The 14,074-nt window shown below is 39.7% G+C and overlaps 1 protein-coding gene across 2 annotated transcripts in view; it reads left to right on the forward strand.

The window, feature by feature from the left end:
- Positions 1–14,074, forward strand: part of OPHN1 (oligophrenin 1) — a 486,250-nt gene that overhangs the window by 264,196 nt on the left and 207,980 nt on the right. For both annotated transcript variants that reach the window (XM_028126580.2, XM_088028996.1), the window contains exon 5: positions 347–448. In XM_028126580.2, the coding sequence (XP_027982381.2) occupies positions 347–448 (102 nt within the window). The remainder of the gene's footprint in view (positions 1–346; positions 449–14,074) is intronic.

Consider the following 14,074-nt stretch of genomic DNA (forward strand, 5'->3'; position numbering starts at 1 on the left):
CAAGTGTACAGGCCCATTTTAAGTGTCATTTTTGGAGCAGCAGCTCCCAGAGCCTTCAGGTATACTAATAACAATTGCCGTTTGTGTAGGTGGAATGATTCAGGGTTATATTTGAGGAAATTGAAACTGCTGAGACCAGTGCTAAAGCAAATTCTTTCTGTGTTCTTCCCAGAGGCTAGAGAGATTGGAAACTTCTGAGACCAATGCTAAAGCAAATTCTTTCTGTGTTCTTCCCAGAGGCTAGATAGATGAATCCTGACACTGCATCTTTCATTCTTAATTCTGAGCATAGTGAATTAAAAACTTATATAGATATCTTAATGTGTGCTTTCTCTCCCACATGTAGGAGCGGAAAAAAAAATTTGAAAAGGATGGTGAGAGGTTTTATTCCTTGCTGGATCGGCACTTACATCTATCTTCCAAAAAGAAAGAATCTCAGTTACAGGAGGTATGTTCAAAAAGCTGTTCCCATCTTCCTTTGCCGGCTGTGTCTTGGTAACATTGGCATCTTCCTATTCCAAGGCTCTCTTCCTGCCCTGCCTCAGCAGGGATCCACTATAATAGTAGTACTTACAGTTAAAATCTTTGCCTGGAACTCAGGAGCCTTGAGTTCTCAAGGCAGCTCCTCCACTAACTCACCGTGTGACATTTTTGTTGTTGTTTGTGTTTTGGACATTAGAATAAATAATTTAATACATAAATCGTGTTTATGTAAGCAATAAAATGCAAGTTTGAGAAAATAAAATTTCACCATACAAGACTATTACAATATTATTGACTATATTCCTGACACTGTGCCTTTTATTCCTGTGACTTATTCATCCCATAACTAGAAGTCTGTATCTCTCACTCCCTTTCACATATTTTGTCCACCCCCATCAGTTTTTTCTCTGTATTTATAGTCTCATTCTACTTTTTGTTTGTTCATTCATTTGTTTTGCTTCTTAGATTCCACATATTAGTAAAATTATATGGTATTAATCTTTTTCAGTTTGGCTTACTTCACTTAGCATAATACCCTCTAGGGCCATCCATATTGTCACAAACGGTAAGAGCTCATCATTTTTCATGCCTGTCTAATATCCCAATATCTACATCTTCCTTATCCATTCATCTATCAATGAATATTTAAGTTGCTTCCATATCTTAGCTGTTGTAAATGCTGCAATAAAGATAGGAGTGCATATATATTTTTGAATTAGTGTTTTCATTTTCTTTGTATAAATACCCAGTAGTAGAATTACTGGGTCATATCGTAATTCTTTAATTTTAATTTTTTGACGAACCTCCATACTGTTTTCCATAGTAGCTGCCCAAGTTTACATTCCCACCAACAGTAGATGAGGGTTCCTTTTTCTTCACATCCTCTCCAACACTTGTTATTTCTTATCTTTCATGGTGTGACTTTGGAGAACATATTGTTTTCTTGGCCTCATTTTCCCTTTCTGTCAAAGGAAGAGTGGTACTCAGTGATCTCCAGAGTCCCTTTCAGTTCTATGTTTCTGATTCCATAATCCACATGAGGATAAAGTTAAACTAGTGTTGTATTTGGTAGATCAGGAGCAGGTCTTCTACATTTTTCCCAAGATATTCCAACATTACCTTTTTTTTAATGGATTTTCAGTGACTTCAGTTCAAATAAGCCACAATTCCATGAGTGCATACCACATGCCAGGCATTATGCTGGGTGCAACAGGACTACAAAGTCAATGAGACATACTTCCTGTCCTTCTGCAGCTTATAATTGGAATGCTAAAATAAGAATACACATGACACTTAAACAAGTAGAATTTTTACATACTGTAACATGAATGTGTATGTGGTGTCCGTGTAGGGGTGGGAAGGTGTCTGGAGAATAAAAACCTTACATCTGGATGTGGAGATTTGCCCTGGCACCATAGCGGTGCCCATTCAACAAAAGGTAAAGCCTTTGATAGAAATGGAGAAATGGACCTCTCACATGGAGGGAAATGGTCCCAAGAATAGAAAACATGGAGTACGTTTGGGGACATTTGACCAGAATTTTCATTGCTTTTGGAGAGTAGTGAAAGACAAGATAGGATCAGGGAAGTTGAGGTCATATTATGGAGTAATAGTCTCAGGAGTTTGTATTGAATTCTCTCGGGCCTGGGAGGATCATTGAGCACTTTTGGTAGTGAAAGCAATATGAGTGGAATTCTGTTTTAAGAAGCTTGAACTGTCTGAGGTTGTAAGATGAATTAGACCCCTGACAGACTGGAAGCAAGAAAACCAGTTTAGGGAACTATTGCAATGATCTAGGGGAGAGGGTCTAAGTCACAAGAGTGGCACTGGAGAAGGAAGGGAAGGAACTAACTGATTTTAAACTGTTTTCAATGGCAGGGCACCTGGGTGGCTCAGTGAGTTAAGCATCAGACTCTTGATTTCAGCTCAGATTGTGATCTTAGGGTCATGGGATTGAGCTCTGCGCTGGGCAAAGAGCATCCTTCAGATTCTCTCTCTTCCTCTCCCTCTGCCCTTCCCCCCCAGTCACATGGGTTCTCTCTCTCTCTCTTTCTCTAAAATAAATAGACCCTTAAAAAATACAACTTTTTAATGGATAGATCCTTGTGTTGGATAATAGATCCAGTAAAAGATGGAGATATTTTAGATTCAAGTATAAAATGAGACACTCAAATGAATAAGGTCTGACATGAGCTAGGAAAGTTCTTAGAAATCATCTTGTCCAAGGTTACACAGATTGTGACAAAGCTGAAGCTTATCTCCTGATATGTGCTTTGGTGAATATCCATTACGTCATGTGAGGTGTTTCAAATTGATGAGTCAGGAACCTCAGTGGTGAATAGACTTAGTATTGAAAAGGTGAAGGACTACTTTTCTTCCTTGAACTGGAATAGTCTGGGGTCTTCTGTCATTTTCCTTCTGCATTCTTTTGTTTCCTTCCTTTTGCATATATTCTGGGTCAGGTTCCTGAGCAGAAAAGAGTTAACATAATAGGCCAAGTCTACTATGATTAGAAAAATCTGACTACAAGATTAGCTCTTGGCTTGTATCTGGGAACTTGGCTAGTGAACAGTTTCTTACGCAGATATAAAATTTTCCCTAAATGGTAAGAGTGACTCACTGTGCCTAGACTGCCTGTACAAACAATGTGGTTTATGTTGAACATCTTATTTTCTACTGGGAGTCTGGAATTTTGGTATATGCTTAGTAGTGGGTGCCTCTGTACAGCCCCCAATAAAAACCTAGGGCAGTGAGTCTCAAGAGCTTCCATGGTAGACAAAATTTCACATGTGTTGTTAAAAGTTCTTGCTGGAGGAATTAGTTGTGTCCTGTGTGACTCTTCTAAGGGAGAACTCTTGTAAGCTTTCACCTAGCTTCCTCTAGACTTCATCCCATGTATTTTTCCCTTTGCAGATTTTGCTTTATATTCTTTGACTAAAGTAAATACTAGCCATGAGTATGACTATATGCTGAGTCCTTTAAGTCCCTCTACAGAATTACCAAACCTGGGGATTTGTAACCCTGGACATAGTCCAAATTTTATTCTTTTGGAGGATTTTCCAATGAAAGCTTCTGGAATGTCCTAGAAGTGTGGTGTTTTATGTAGATGTTCCCATTGACTTTCCTAAAGAGCAAGGATGCAGCCTTTGTACTTCTTTAATTAAAAATAATCTGGGGGACCCTGGGTCACTTTTTTATATGAAGAGTCTTGATTTTTAGAGCAGTGTCAGGATTAAAGAAAAATTGAATATGTGTACAGAGTTCCCATATATCCCTAATTTGCCAGCATACAGTTTCCTCTACTATTAACATTTGCATTAGTGAGATACATTGATATGATTGGTGAGCCAATGTATTGCGCATTCTGTGGGTTTTGACAAATGTATAATGACATGAATCCATCATTACACTATCATGCAGAATAGTGTCACTGCCAGAAAAGTCTGTGGGCACCACCTGTTCATCCCTCCATCATCTTTCCACACTGCAAACCCCTAGCAACTATTGATCTTTTTATGGTCTCTATCTTTTTGCCTATTCCAGAATGTTTTATTGTTGAAATTATACAGTATGTGGCATTTTCAGATTGGCTTCTTTCATTTAGCAGTATGCATTTAGGGTTCTTCTGTGTCTTTTCATGATGGGATAGTTCACTTATTTTTAGTGCTGAATAAGATTCCACTGTGTGGATTTACCACAGCTTTCTTTTATCTTTTCACCTCTTGAAGGATATCTTGGCTTCCTCCCTGCTTTGTCAATTATTTTTTTAAGAATTTTTTTTTTATTTCAGAGAGAGAGAGCACACCTGAGAGAGCACAAATGTGGGAGGGGCAGAGGGAGAGGGAGAAGCAGACACCCCGCTGAGCAGGGAGCCTGACTCAGGGCTTGATTCCTGGACCCTGGGATCAGGACCTGAGCTGAAGGCAGGCGCTTAAATGACTGAGCCACCCAGGTGCCCCCCAACTTTGTCAGTTATTAATGATGCTGCTATAAACATTTGAGAGCAGGTTTTGTATACATAACTTTTCAAATAATTTGGGCAATTACCAAAAAGCACAATTGGTAGATTACATGGTAAGAGTACATTTAGTTTTGTAAGAAACTGTCAAATTGTCTTTCACAGTGGCTGTACCATTTTTTTTTTTTTTTTTTGTATTATCAATGAATGAGAGCTCTTGTTTTTCTTGTTGCTCTCTTTGCCATCATTTGGTGCTGTCTGTGTTTTGGATTTTAGCCATTCTAATAGGTCTGCACTGTGATCGCATTTCTATTATTATTTTAATTTCCTGGGCAACCTTCTCAGGTACCCTCCCTCTTCAGGTGCTTTGTACTATTGCTCAGTACTCTTGCTCAATAAACTTTACTTTACTGCCCACCAAAAAGAAAAAAATTCATTTCCCTAATAGTATATGATGTTGAACATCTTTTCATATTCTTTTTTGCCATGTATAGATCTCTTGGTGAGGTGTCTGTTCAAATATTTTGCCCTTTTTCATTGGATTGTTTTCCTATTATTGCATTTTAAGAGCTCTTTGTCCATTTTATTTTTATTTCTATTTTTATTTTTTAAGATGTATTTGAGAGACAGAGCACAAGCATAGGTGTGGAGTGGAGGGGCAGAGAGGCAAAAGGAGAAGGAGAAGCAGACTCCCCGCTGAGCGGGAAGACCAATGTGGGACTTGATCCCAAGCAGGACCCCAGGATCATGATCTGAGCCGAAGGCAGAGGCTTAACCAACTGAGCCACCCGGGTGCCTCACTATTTTTCTATTTTTTTCAAAGAATATCCTACTACTTCTCTTTTTCCACCCCCCACCCCGGGTAAGAGATATTTATTTCAGCTTTCTAGGGTAAAAATAAAATTTTAACTTGGATTTTTGTTTTAAGTTTTTATTTAAATTCTAGTTAGTTAACATATATTGTAATATTGGTTTCAGGAGCAAAATTTAGTGATTCTTCACTAACATATAACACTCAGTGTTCATCACTAGTGCCCTCCTTAATACCCTCACCCATTTAGCCCATCCCCCTGCCCACCTGCCCTCCAGCAACCACTGTTAGTGCTCTATAGTTAAGAGTCTGTTTTTGGTTTGCCCCTCTCTCATTTATGTGCCCCTATAGTCATCTGTTTTGTTTCTTAAATTCCACATATGAGTAAAATAATATGGTATTTGTCTTTCTCTGACTGATTTATTTCACTTAGCATAATATACTCTAGCTCCACCCACATTATTGCAAATGGCAAGATTTCATTCTTTTTGATGGCCGAGTAATATTCCATTGTATGTATATACCACACTTCTTTACACATTCATCAGTTGATGGACATTTGGGCTCTTTCTATAATTTTGCTATTATTGATAGTGATGCTTGTTTGTCTATTTTAGATATCAGCCCTGTATCAGATAAGTGTTTTGCATAGATTTTCCTCCAGTCTATGGCTTGTCTTTTCATTCACTTAACCAAGTTTCTCTTAAAGCAGAAATAATTTTTAATGAAACCCAACTTACCAGTTTTTTCTTTTGTGGCTTATGCTTTGGATGTTATATCTAAGAATTTGTCACCAGAGGTGTAGGAGGACCCTGAGAGCTTGTCTCAGCCCTCAAACACAGCTAGATAGTTACCAAATTATTCTGAACAACCAAGAAGTCAATTGGAGGCCTTAGAGAATAAAAACTGCAAGTCTACAAGTAGAAAAGTGACCACCTTTTAGTAGGTAGGAGGTGTGGAAGTTCACTTGGGGGAGACATAGCTGTGGATGCGGCGGAAGGGAGGAAGCCTGCTAATGGAGGCTACCACAAGGTATTAGAAGCAGTGGAGTACAAGATCTGAACTTTTAAGTTTGCTCCCATGGAGGACATGCCTGGATCAAAGATGCTAAGGTGGTGAAGAGGGGCAGAATCCCAGGAATGACAGGGTGGTCTGAGGATCTCCTGGGTCCCAGGAAGAACAGGTGGCACCAACGTGCTGCACTGTTCCCACGCATAGGAGCTGGGAAGGTGACAGAGAGCATCTGGTCTTGGTGCCAGGTTTTGGCTATAAACTGTGAACCACTGCATGGTCCTATGACTGCTTTCCTGGGATGGGCTGGGAAAGATAGTTAGAACTTCTCTTGGAGGAACAGTGTGGTTCCGCACCATGGGTGTCCCTGATGTTTGGAGTTTTGAAACTCAGTCACATGCTGGAGATAAAAAGGCTTGGACAGGGGCAGGGTGAATGCAGTTTCCAGACGGAGACTGGGGAAACAAATAGGGTGATTGATCATTTCTCTGTGTGGGCTCACTGATGCGTAGGGGGCATGAATCTGCAGCTCCAATGCTAAAGAGCAGGGTGCCGCCATTTTAATCCCACCCATCAGTGCTGAAAGCCTTCAGAGAGCAAAATAGCGCCACCTACTGGAGACCAGAGCCAGTTACACCAAGGCCCACCCACCCTGTGATCTGGAGAAGCATTTCCACTGAAACAAGTCAGCCTGGGAATCAGCACGACACTCTCACCAAGAACACCAGTACAAACACCTAGCTCTCACCAAGTTTATTAACCATAGAGTGCTGCAAAGCTACAGCTCTAATGGAAGTAGAATTGAACTTCCTTTTTACTTTTATTCTTTATTTCTTTTATTTTTATTATTTTTTCCATTTGTTTTCTTGTATTTTCCAATTTCTATTTTAAATTTTTATTATTTTAAAAAATATATATGTGTATACTTTCATATGTATGCATATTTTTGTCTACTTTCCATTTTATTATTTTTTAAAATTTTGGGATCTAGGGGTGCCTGGGTGGCTCAGTCGTTAAGCGTCTGCCTTCAGCTCAGGTCATGATCTCAGGGTCCTGGAATTGAGCCCCATATCAGGCTCCCTGCACGGCGGGAAGCCTGCTTCTCCTTCTCCCACTTCCCCTGCTTGTGTTCCTGCTCTTGCTGTGTCTCTCTCTGTCAAATAAATAAATAAAATCTTAAAAAAAAATTGGGGGATCTAGATTCTTTTAACCAGTAGTCCAAAACACACCCAGGATCTAGGTTTTTTTGGTTGTCTTGTTTTGTGTTTTTATTTTTGTTTTTTTTCTTTTTCTTTGGTTTTTGCTTTTTTGTTTCATTGTTATTTGTTGTTTGTTGTTTTTGTTGGTGGTGGTGTTGTTTCTCTTACTTCTTTTCTTTCTTGGACAAAATGACTAGATGGAGGAATTCACCCCCAAAGAAGATCATGACCAGGGATTTAGTCAATACAGGTATAAGTAAGATGTCTGAAGTAGAATTCAAAACAACGATTATAAGGATATTAGTTGGGCTTGACAAAAGCATAGAAGACACTAGAGAATCCCTTACTACAGAGATAAAAGAACTAAAATCTAGTCAGGCTGCAATTAAAAATCTATAACTGAGATATAAACACAAATGGAGGTCATAAAAATGAGGATGGATGAAGTAGAGGAGCGAATCAGTCATATAGAAGACAAAATTTTGGAAAACAATGCAGCCAAAAGTAAGTGGGAAAGAAAGGTAATAGACCATGAAGGAAGACTTAGAGAACTCGGCAAATTAGTGAAATATAATAACATTCATATTATAGGAGTCTCAGAAGATGAAGAGAGAGAGAAACGGGCAGAAGCTTTATTCAAACAAATTATAGCTGAAAACTTCCCTAATCTGGGGAAGGAAACAGACATCAAAATCCAAGAAGCACAGAGAACTCCCATTATATTTAGCAAAAGCTAGTCACTGCCAAAGCATATCATAGTCAAATTCACAAAATAAACAGATAAGGAAAGAATCCTGAAAACAGTAAGGGGAAAAAAAGGTTCTTAACCTACAAAGGAAGACATGTCAGGTTTGCAGTGGATCAGTCCACAGAGATTTGGCAGGACAGAAAAGAGTGGAAGGAAATATTTAATGTGCTGAATGGGAAAAATATGCAGCCAATAATTCTTTACCAGCAAGGCTGTCATTCCAAATAGAAGGCGAGTTAAAGAGTTTTCAAGATAAACAAAAACTAAAGGCGTTTGTGAGCTCTAAATCAGCCCTGCAAGAAATTTTAAGAGGGACACTTTGAGTGGGGGGGAAAAAAAAAGACCAAAAGTAACAAAAACTGGAAGGGACCAGGGAACAGCACCAGAAATTGCGAGTCTATAGGTAACACAATGGAACTAAATTCATATCTCTAAATAATCACCCTGAATGTAAAAAAAAAAAACACACCAACCAAAAGACATAGAGTATCAGAATGGATAAGAAAACAAGATCCATCTATATGCTACCTACAAGACACTCACTTTAGATCTAAAGACACCTGCAGATTGAACGGGAGGGGATGGAGAACCATTTATCATGCTAATGGATGTCAAAGGAAAGCTAGAATAGACATACTTACATCAGACAAACTAGATTTTAAAATAAAGACTTTAACAAGAGATGAAGGAAGGCATTATATCATAATTAAGGGATCTATCAATGAAAGCACAACAACCAAAAACCTGTGGGATGCAGCAAAAGCAGTCCTAAGAGGGAAGTACAGTGCAGTACAGGCCTACCTCAAGAAGCAAGAAGAGTCTCAAATACATAACCTGAAGTTAAAACCTAAAGGAGCAGGGTGCCTGGGTGGCTCAGTTGTTAAGTGTCTGCCTTCTCCTGAGATCAAGTCCCGCATGGGCCTCCCTGCTCCGCGGGAAACCTGCTTCTCCCTCTCCCACTCCTCCCTGCCTGTGTTCCTTCTCTTGCTGTGTGTCTCTCTGTCAAATAAATAAATAAAATCTTTTTTAAAAACCTAATGGAGCTAGAAAAGGAACAGCAAATAAAACCTAATGTCAGGAGAAGAGAAATAATAAACAGTACAGCAGAAATGAATGATATAGAATAAAAACCAGTAGAATGGATTAATGAAATTAAGAGGTGGTTCTTCAAAAGAATTAATAAAATTGATAAACTCCTAGCCAGATTTATCAAAAAGAAAAGAGAAAGGATCAAAATAGATAAAATCATGAATGAAAGAGGAGAGATCACAACCAACACCACAGAAAAACAAACAATTGTAAGAGAACACTGAAAAATTATATGCCAACAAACTGGGCAACATGGAAGACATGGAGAAATTCCTAGAAACTTACAAACTACCAAAACTGAAACAGGAAGAAATAGAAAATTTGAGCAGACTCCTCACCAGCAAAGAAATTGAATCAATAATCAAAAATCTCCCAAGAAACAAAAGTCCTGAGCCAGATGGCTTCCCAGGGGAATTCTACCAGACATTCAGAGAAGAGTTAACACCTATTCTTCATCAAACTATTCCAAAAAACAGAAATGGAAGGAAAGTTTCCAAACTCATTCTATGAGGCCACCATTACCTTAATTCCAAAACAAGACAAAGACCTTAGTTTAAAGGAAAATTACAGGCCAATGTCCATGATGAACATTGATGCAAAAATTCTTTATAAAATACTAGCAATTCACATTCCACAGTACTTTAAAAGATTTAATCATCCCAATCAAGTGGGATTTATTCTTGGACAATAGGGGCTGGTTCAATATCTGTAAATCAATCAACATGATACACCTTATTAATAAATGAAAAAATAAGAACCATATGGTCCTTTCAATAGGTGCAGAAAAAGCATTTGAGAAAATGCAGCATCCTTTCCTGATAAAAATGCTCACCAAAGTAGGGATAGATGGACCAAACCTCAACCTCATAAAGGCCATATACAAAAGACCCACAGATAATATCACCTCCAATGGAGAAAAACTGAGACCCTTTCCCCTATGGTTAGGAACAAGACAAGGATGGAGGTTCACTCTCACCATTACTATTTAACATACATCTGGAAGTCTTAGCCTCAGCAATCAGACAACAAAAAGGAAAAAAGGACATGCAAATTGGCATGAAAGATGTCAGACTATCACTATGTGCAGACAACATGATACTCTATGCAAAAAACCCAAAAGACTGCCAAAAAATTGCTAGAATGAATACATGAATTCAGCAAATTTGCAGGATATACAATCAATGTACAGAAATCTGTTGTATTTCTATACACCAGTAACTAGGCAGCAGAAAAAGAAATCAAGGAATTGATTTCCTTTGCAACTGTACCAACAACAATAAGATACCTAGTATAAATCCAACTAAAGAAATAAAAGATCTAGATTGGAGAAAAGATGGCAGAGGAGTAGGGGAGCCTTTTCCAACTGTTCCCCGGAATTGAGCTGGATATCTACCAGACCACTCTGAGCACCCACGAAATCAGCCTGAAATGTAAGAAAATAGATCTGGATCTCTACAAACAATATCGCAGGCGGCTGGTTTCGAGGTTTGAAGCAGGGAGCCATGATTCTGCAAGCAGATATCGGAGGATAAACGGCAGTGGGAGGCAGCCTGGCCATGGGGATCCTACACTGCCTGTAAGCAACAGCCTCGTGCGCTGGGGACGGGGCACAGACTCGCAGACTGGTAGTGTCAGGGAAAGGACGTTAGGGCACTATCGGGGATGGAAACCCGGAGCAGCGGGGTCACGTGTGTGAACTGGGAGCAGCTGGTGGTTTTAGAAGCACAAAGGACAGAGACCTGCCCCGACCTGGAGGCAGGACTGGGAGCGCTGCAGATGGGTGCACAACCCAGGACACTGCAGTTTATAGCAGCACAGACAGAAATGGAAATAGTGGGGCCTGGAGAGCTCACTGAAGAACAGACTGCAATCTCTCTGCTCTGAGGCAGAGGTTTGGAGACAGTCTCTTCTGCTCTGACTCAGAAGAGACGTGGAAAGCCGCCAGGGAAAGCCACCAGAGAACAAAATCCCCCCAAATCTGGTTCTCACTGAGCCCATCCCCCGCCACAGGGGGGCAGGGCAACTCTGTCCCAACAGGGTTGCCTGAGTAACAGCACAGCAGGCCCCTCCCCCAGAGGATAGGCTGGGAAAAAAAGAGGCCAGCAACCCTAAGGTCCCTAGAAAACAGGTGCATCTTGCTTGGGTTCTGGTCAATAATTGGGACGCTATATATTCCCTCAAACACCCCTCAAAAGAATGACAAGGAGGAGGACCCCCCCAAAATAGAAAAGACTAAGAGATTATGACTTATGCCACAGATTTAAAAATGGATGCAGATATAACCAAGTGTCAGAGATGGAATTCAGGCTAGCAATTGTGAAGACAATAGCTAGAATGGAGAAATCAATTAATGGCAACATAGACTCTCTAAGGGGAGAAATGAAAGCTGAATTGGCAGAACTTAAAAATGCTATCAGTGAGATCCAGTCTAATCTACATAATTGAAAGCTAGAGTAAATGAGGCAGAAGAACGAATAAGTGACCTGGAAGACAATTTAATAGATAAAAAGGGAAAAGAGGAGGGCAGGGAAAGACAACTCAGAATCCATGAAAATAGAATCAGAGAAATAAGTGACACCATGAAGCGTTACAAAGTCAGAATAATTGGAATGCCGGAGGGAGTGGAGAGAGAGAGAGAGAGAGAGGACTAGAAGATGTATTTGAGGAAATCGTAGCTGAGAACTTCCCTAATCTGGGGAATGAAACAAGCCTTCGTGTCCTAGAGTCAGAGAGGACCCCTCCCAAGATCAAGGAAAACAGACAAACACCCCGGCATGTAATAGTGAAACTCACAAATCTTAGAACCAAGGAAACCATCTTAAGGTGAGTTAGGGGGAAGAGATTCCTTACATACAGTGGGAAGAATATCAGAATAACGTCAGACCTATCCACAGAGACCTGGCAAGCCAGAAAGCCTGGCAAGACATAATCAGGGTACTAAACGAGAAAAATATGCAGCCAAGAACACTTTATCCAGCAAGGCTGTTATTTAGAATGGATGGAGAGATGCAGAGCTTCCACGACCGGCAGAAACTGAAAGAATATGTGACCACTAAGCCGACCCTACAAAAAATATTAAGGGGGGTTCTATAAAAGGAGAAGGACTCCAAGAGTGATATAAAACAGAAATTTACAGGGACAATCTATAAAAACAACGTCTTCACAGGCAACATGATGGCAATTAATTCATATATTTCAAGAATCGCTCTCAACGTGAATGGCCTAAATGCTCCCATAAATCGGCACAGGGTTGCAGATTGGATAAAAAGACAGGACCCATCCATATGCTGCCTACAAGAGACTCATTTTGAACCTAAAGATACATCCAGACTGAAAGTGAAGGGATGGAGATCCATCTTCCATGCCAGCGGACCTCAAAAGAAAGCTGGGGTAGCAATTCTTCTATCAGACAAATTAGATTTTAAACTGAAGTCTGTAGTTAGACACAGAAGGACACTATATCATTCTTACGGGGTCTATCCAACAAGAAAATCTAACAATTGTAAATATCTATACCCGCAACATGAGAGCAGCCATCTACATAAGCCAGCCGTTCACTAAAATAGAGTCATATTGATAACAATACGTTAATTATAGGAGACCTCAATACTCCACTGTCAGCAATGGACAGATCCTCTAAGAAAATCAACAAGGAAACAAGAGCTTTGAATGACACACTGTACCAGGTGGATGTCATAGATATATACAGAACATTCCACCCTAAAACAACAGAATACTCATTCTCCTCGAGCGCACATGGAACTTTCTGCAGCATAGACCAAATACTGGGTCACAAATCAGGTCTCAACCGATACCAAAAGATTGAGAGTATTCCCTGCATATTCTCAGACCACAATGCTTTAAAACTGGAACTCAATCACAAGAAAAAAATTGGCAGAAATTCAAAGACTTGGAAGCTAAAGACCACTCTGCTCAAGAATGTTTGGATCAACCAGGAAATCAAAGAAGAACTTATGCAATTCATGGAAATCAATGAGAATGAAAACACATCAGTCCAAAACCTATGGGATACTGCAAAGGCGGTCCTGAGGGGGAAATACCTAGCCATCCAAGCCTCAAAAAAATAGAAAAATCCCGAATTCACCAACTAACTCTACACCTTAAAGAACTAGAGAAAAAGCAACAAATGATGCCTAAGCCACGCATTAGAAAAGAAATAATTAAGTTTAGAGCAGAGATCAATGAATTAGAAACCAGAAACAGAGTATATCAGATCAAGGAAACTCTTAGCTGGTTCTTTGAAAGAATTAATAAGATCGATAAACCACTGGCCAGACTTATCCAAAAAAAAGAGAATGGACCCAAATTAATAAAATGATGAATGAAAGGGGACATATCACGACTAACACCAAAGAAATAGAAACAATTATTAGAAATTATTATCAACAACTATATGCCAATAAACTGAGCAATCTGGATGAAATGCAGGCCTTCTTGGAGTCCTATAAGCTGCCCAAGACTGAAACAGGAAGAAATCGACAACCTGAATAGGCCAATAAACAGTAATGAGACTGAAGCAGTGATCAAAAACCTCCCAAAAAACAAGAGTCCGGCGTCTGATGGATTCCCTGGGGAATTCTACCAAACATTCAAAAAGAAATAATACGTATTATCCTGAAGCTGTTACAAAAAAATAGAAACAGAAGGAAAGCTTCCAGACTCATTCTATGAGACCAGCATTACCTTAATCCCCAAACCAGGCAAAGACCCCATGAAAAAGGAGAATTTCTGACCGATATCCCTGATGAATATGG

Source organism: Eumetopias jubatus, unplaced genomic scaffold (genome assembly GCF_037043125.1).
Source record: "Eumetopias jubatus isolate StellerSeaLion01/CBP00866 unplaced genomic scaffold, mEumJub1_p1.0 scaffold_11, whole genome shotgun sequence".
NCBI lineage: Eukaryota > Metazoa > Chordata > Mammalia > Carnivora > Otariidae > Eumetopias > Eumetopias jubatus.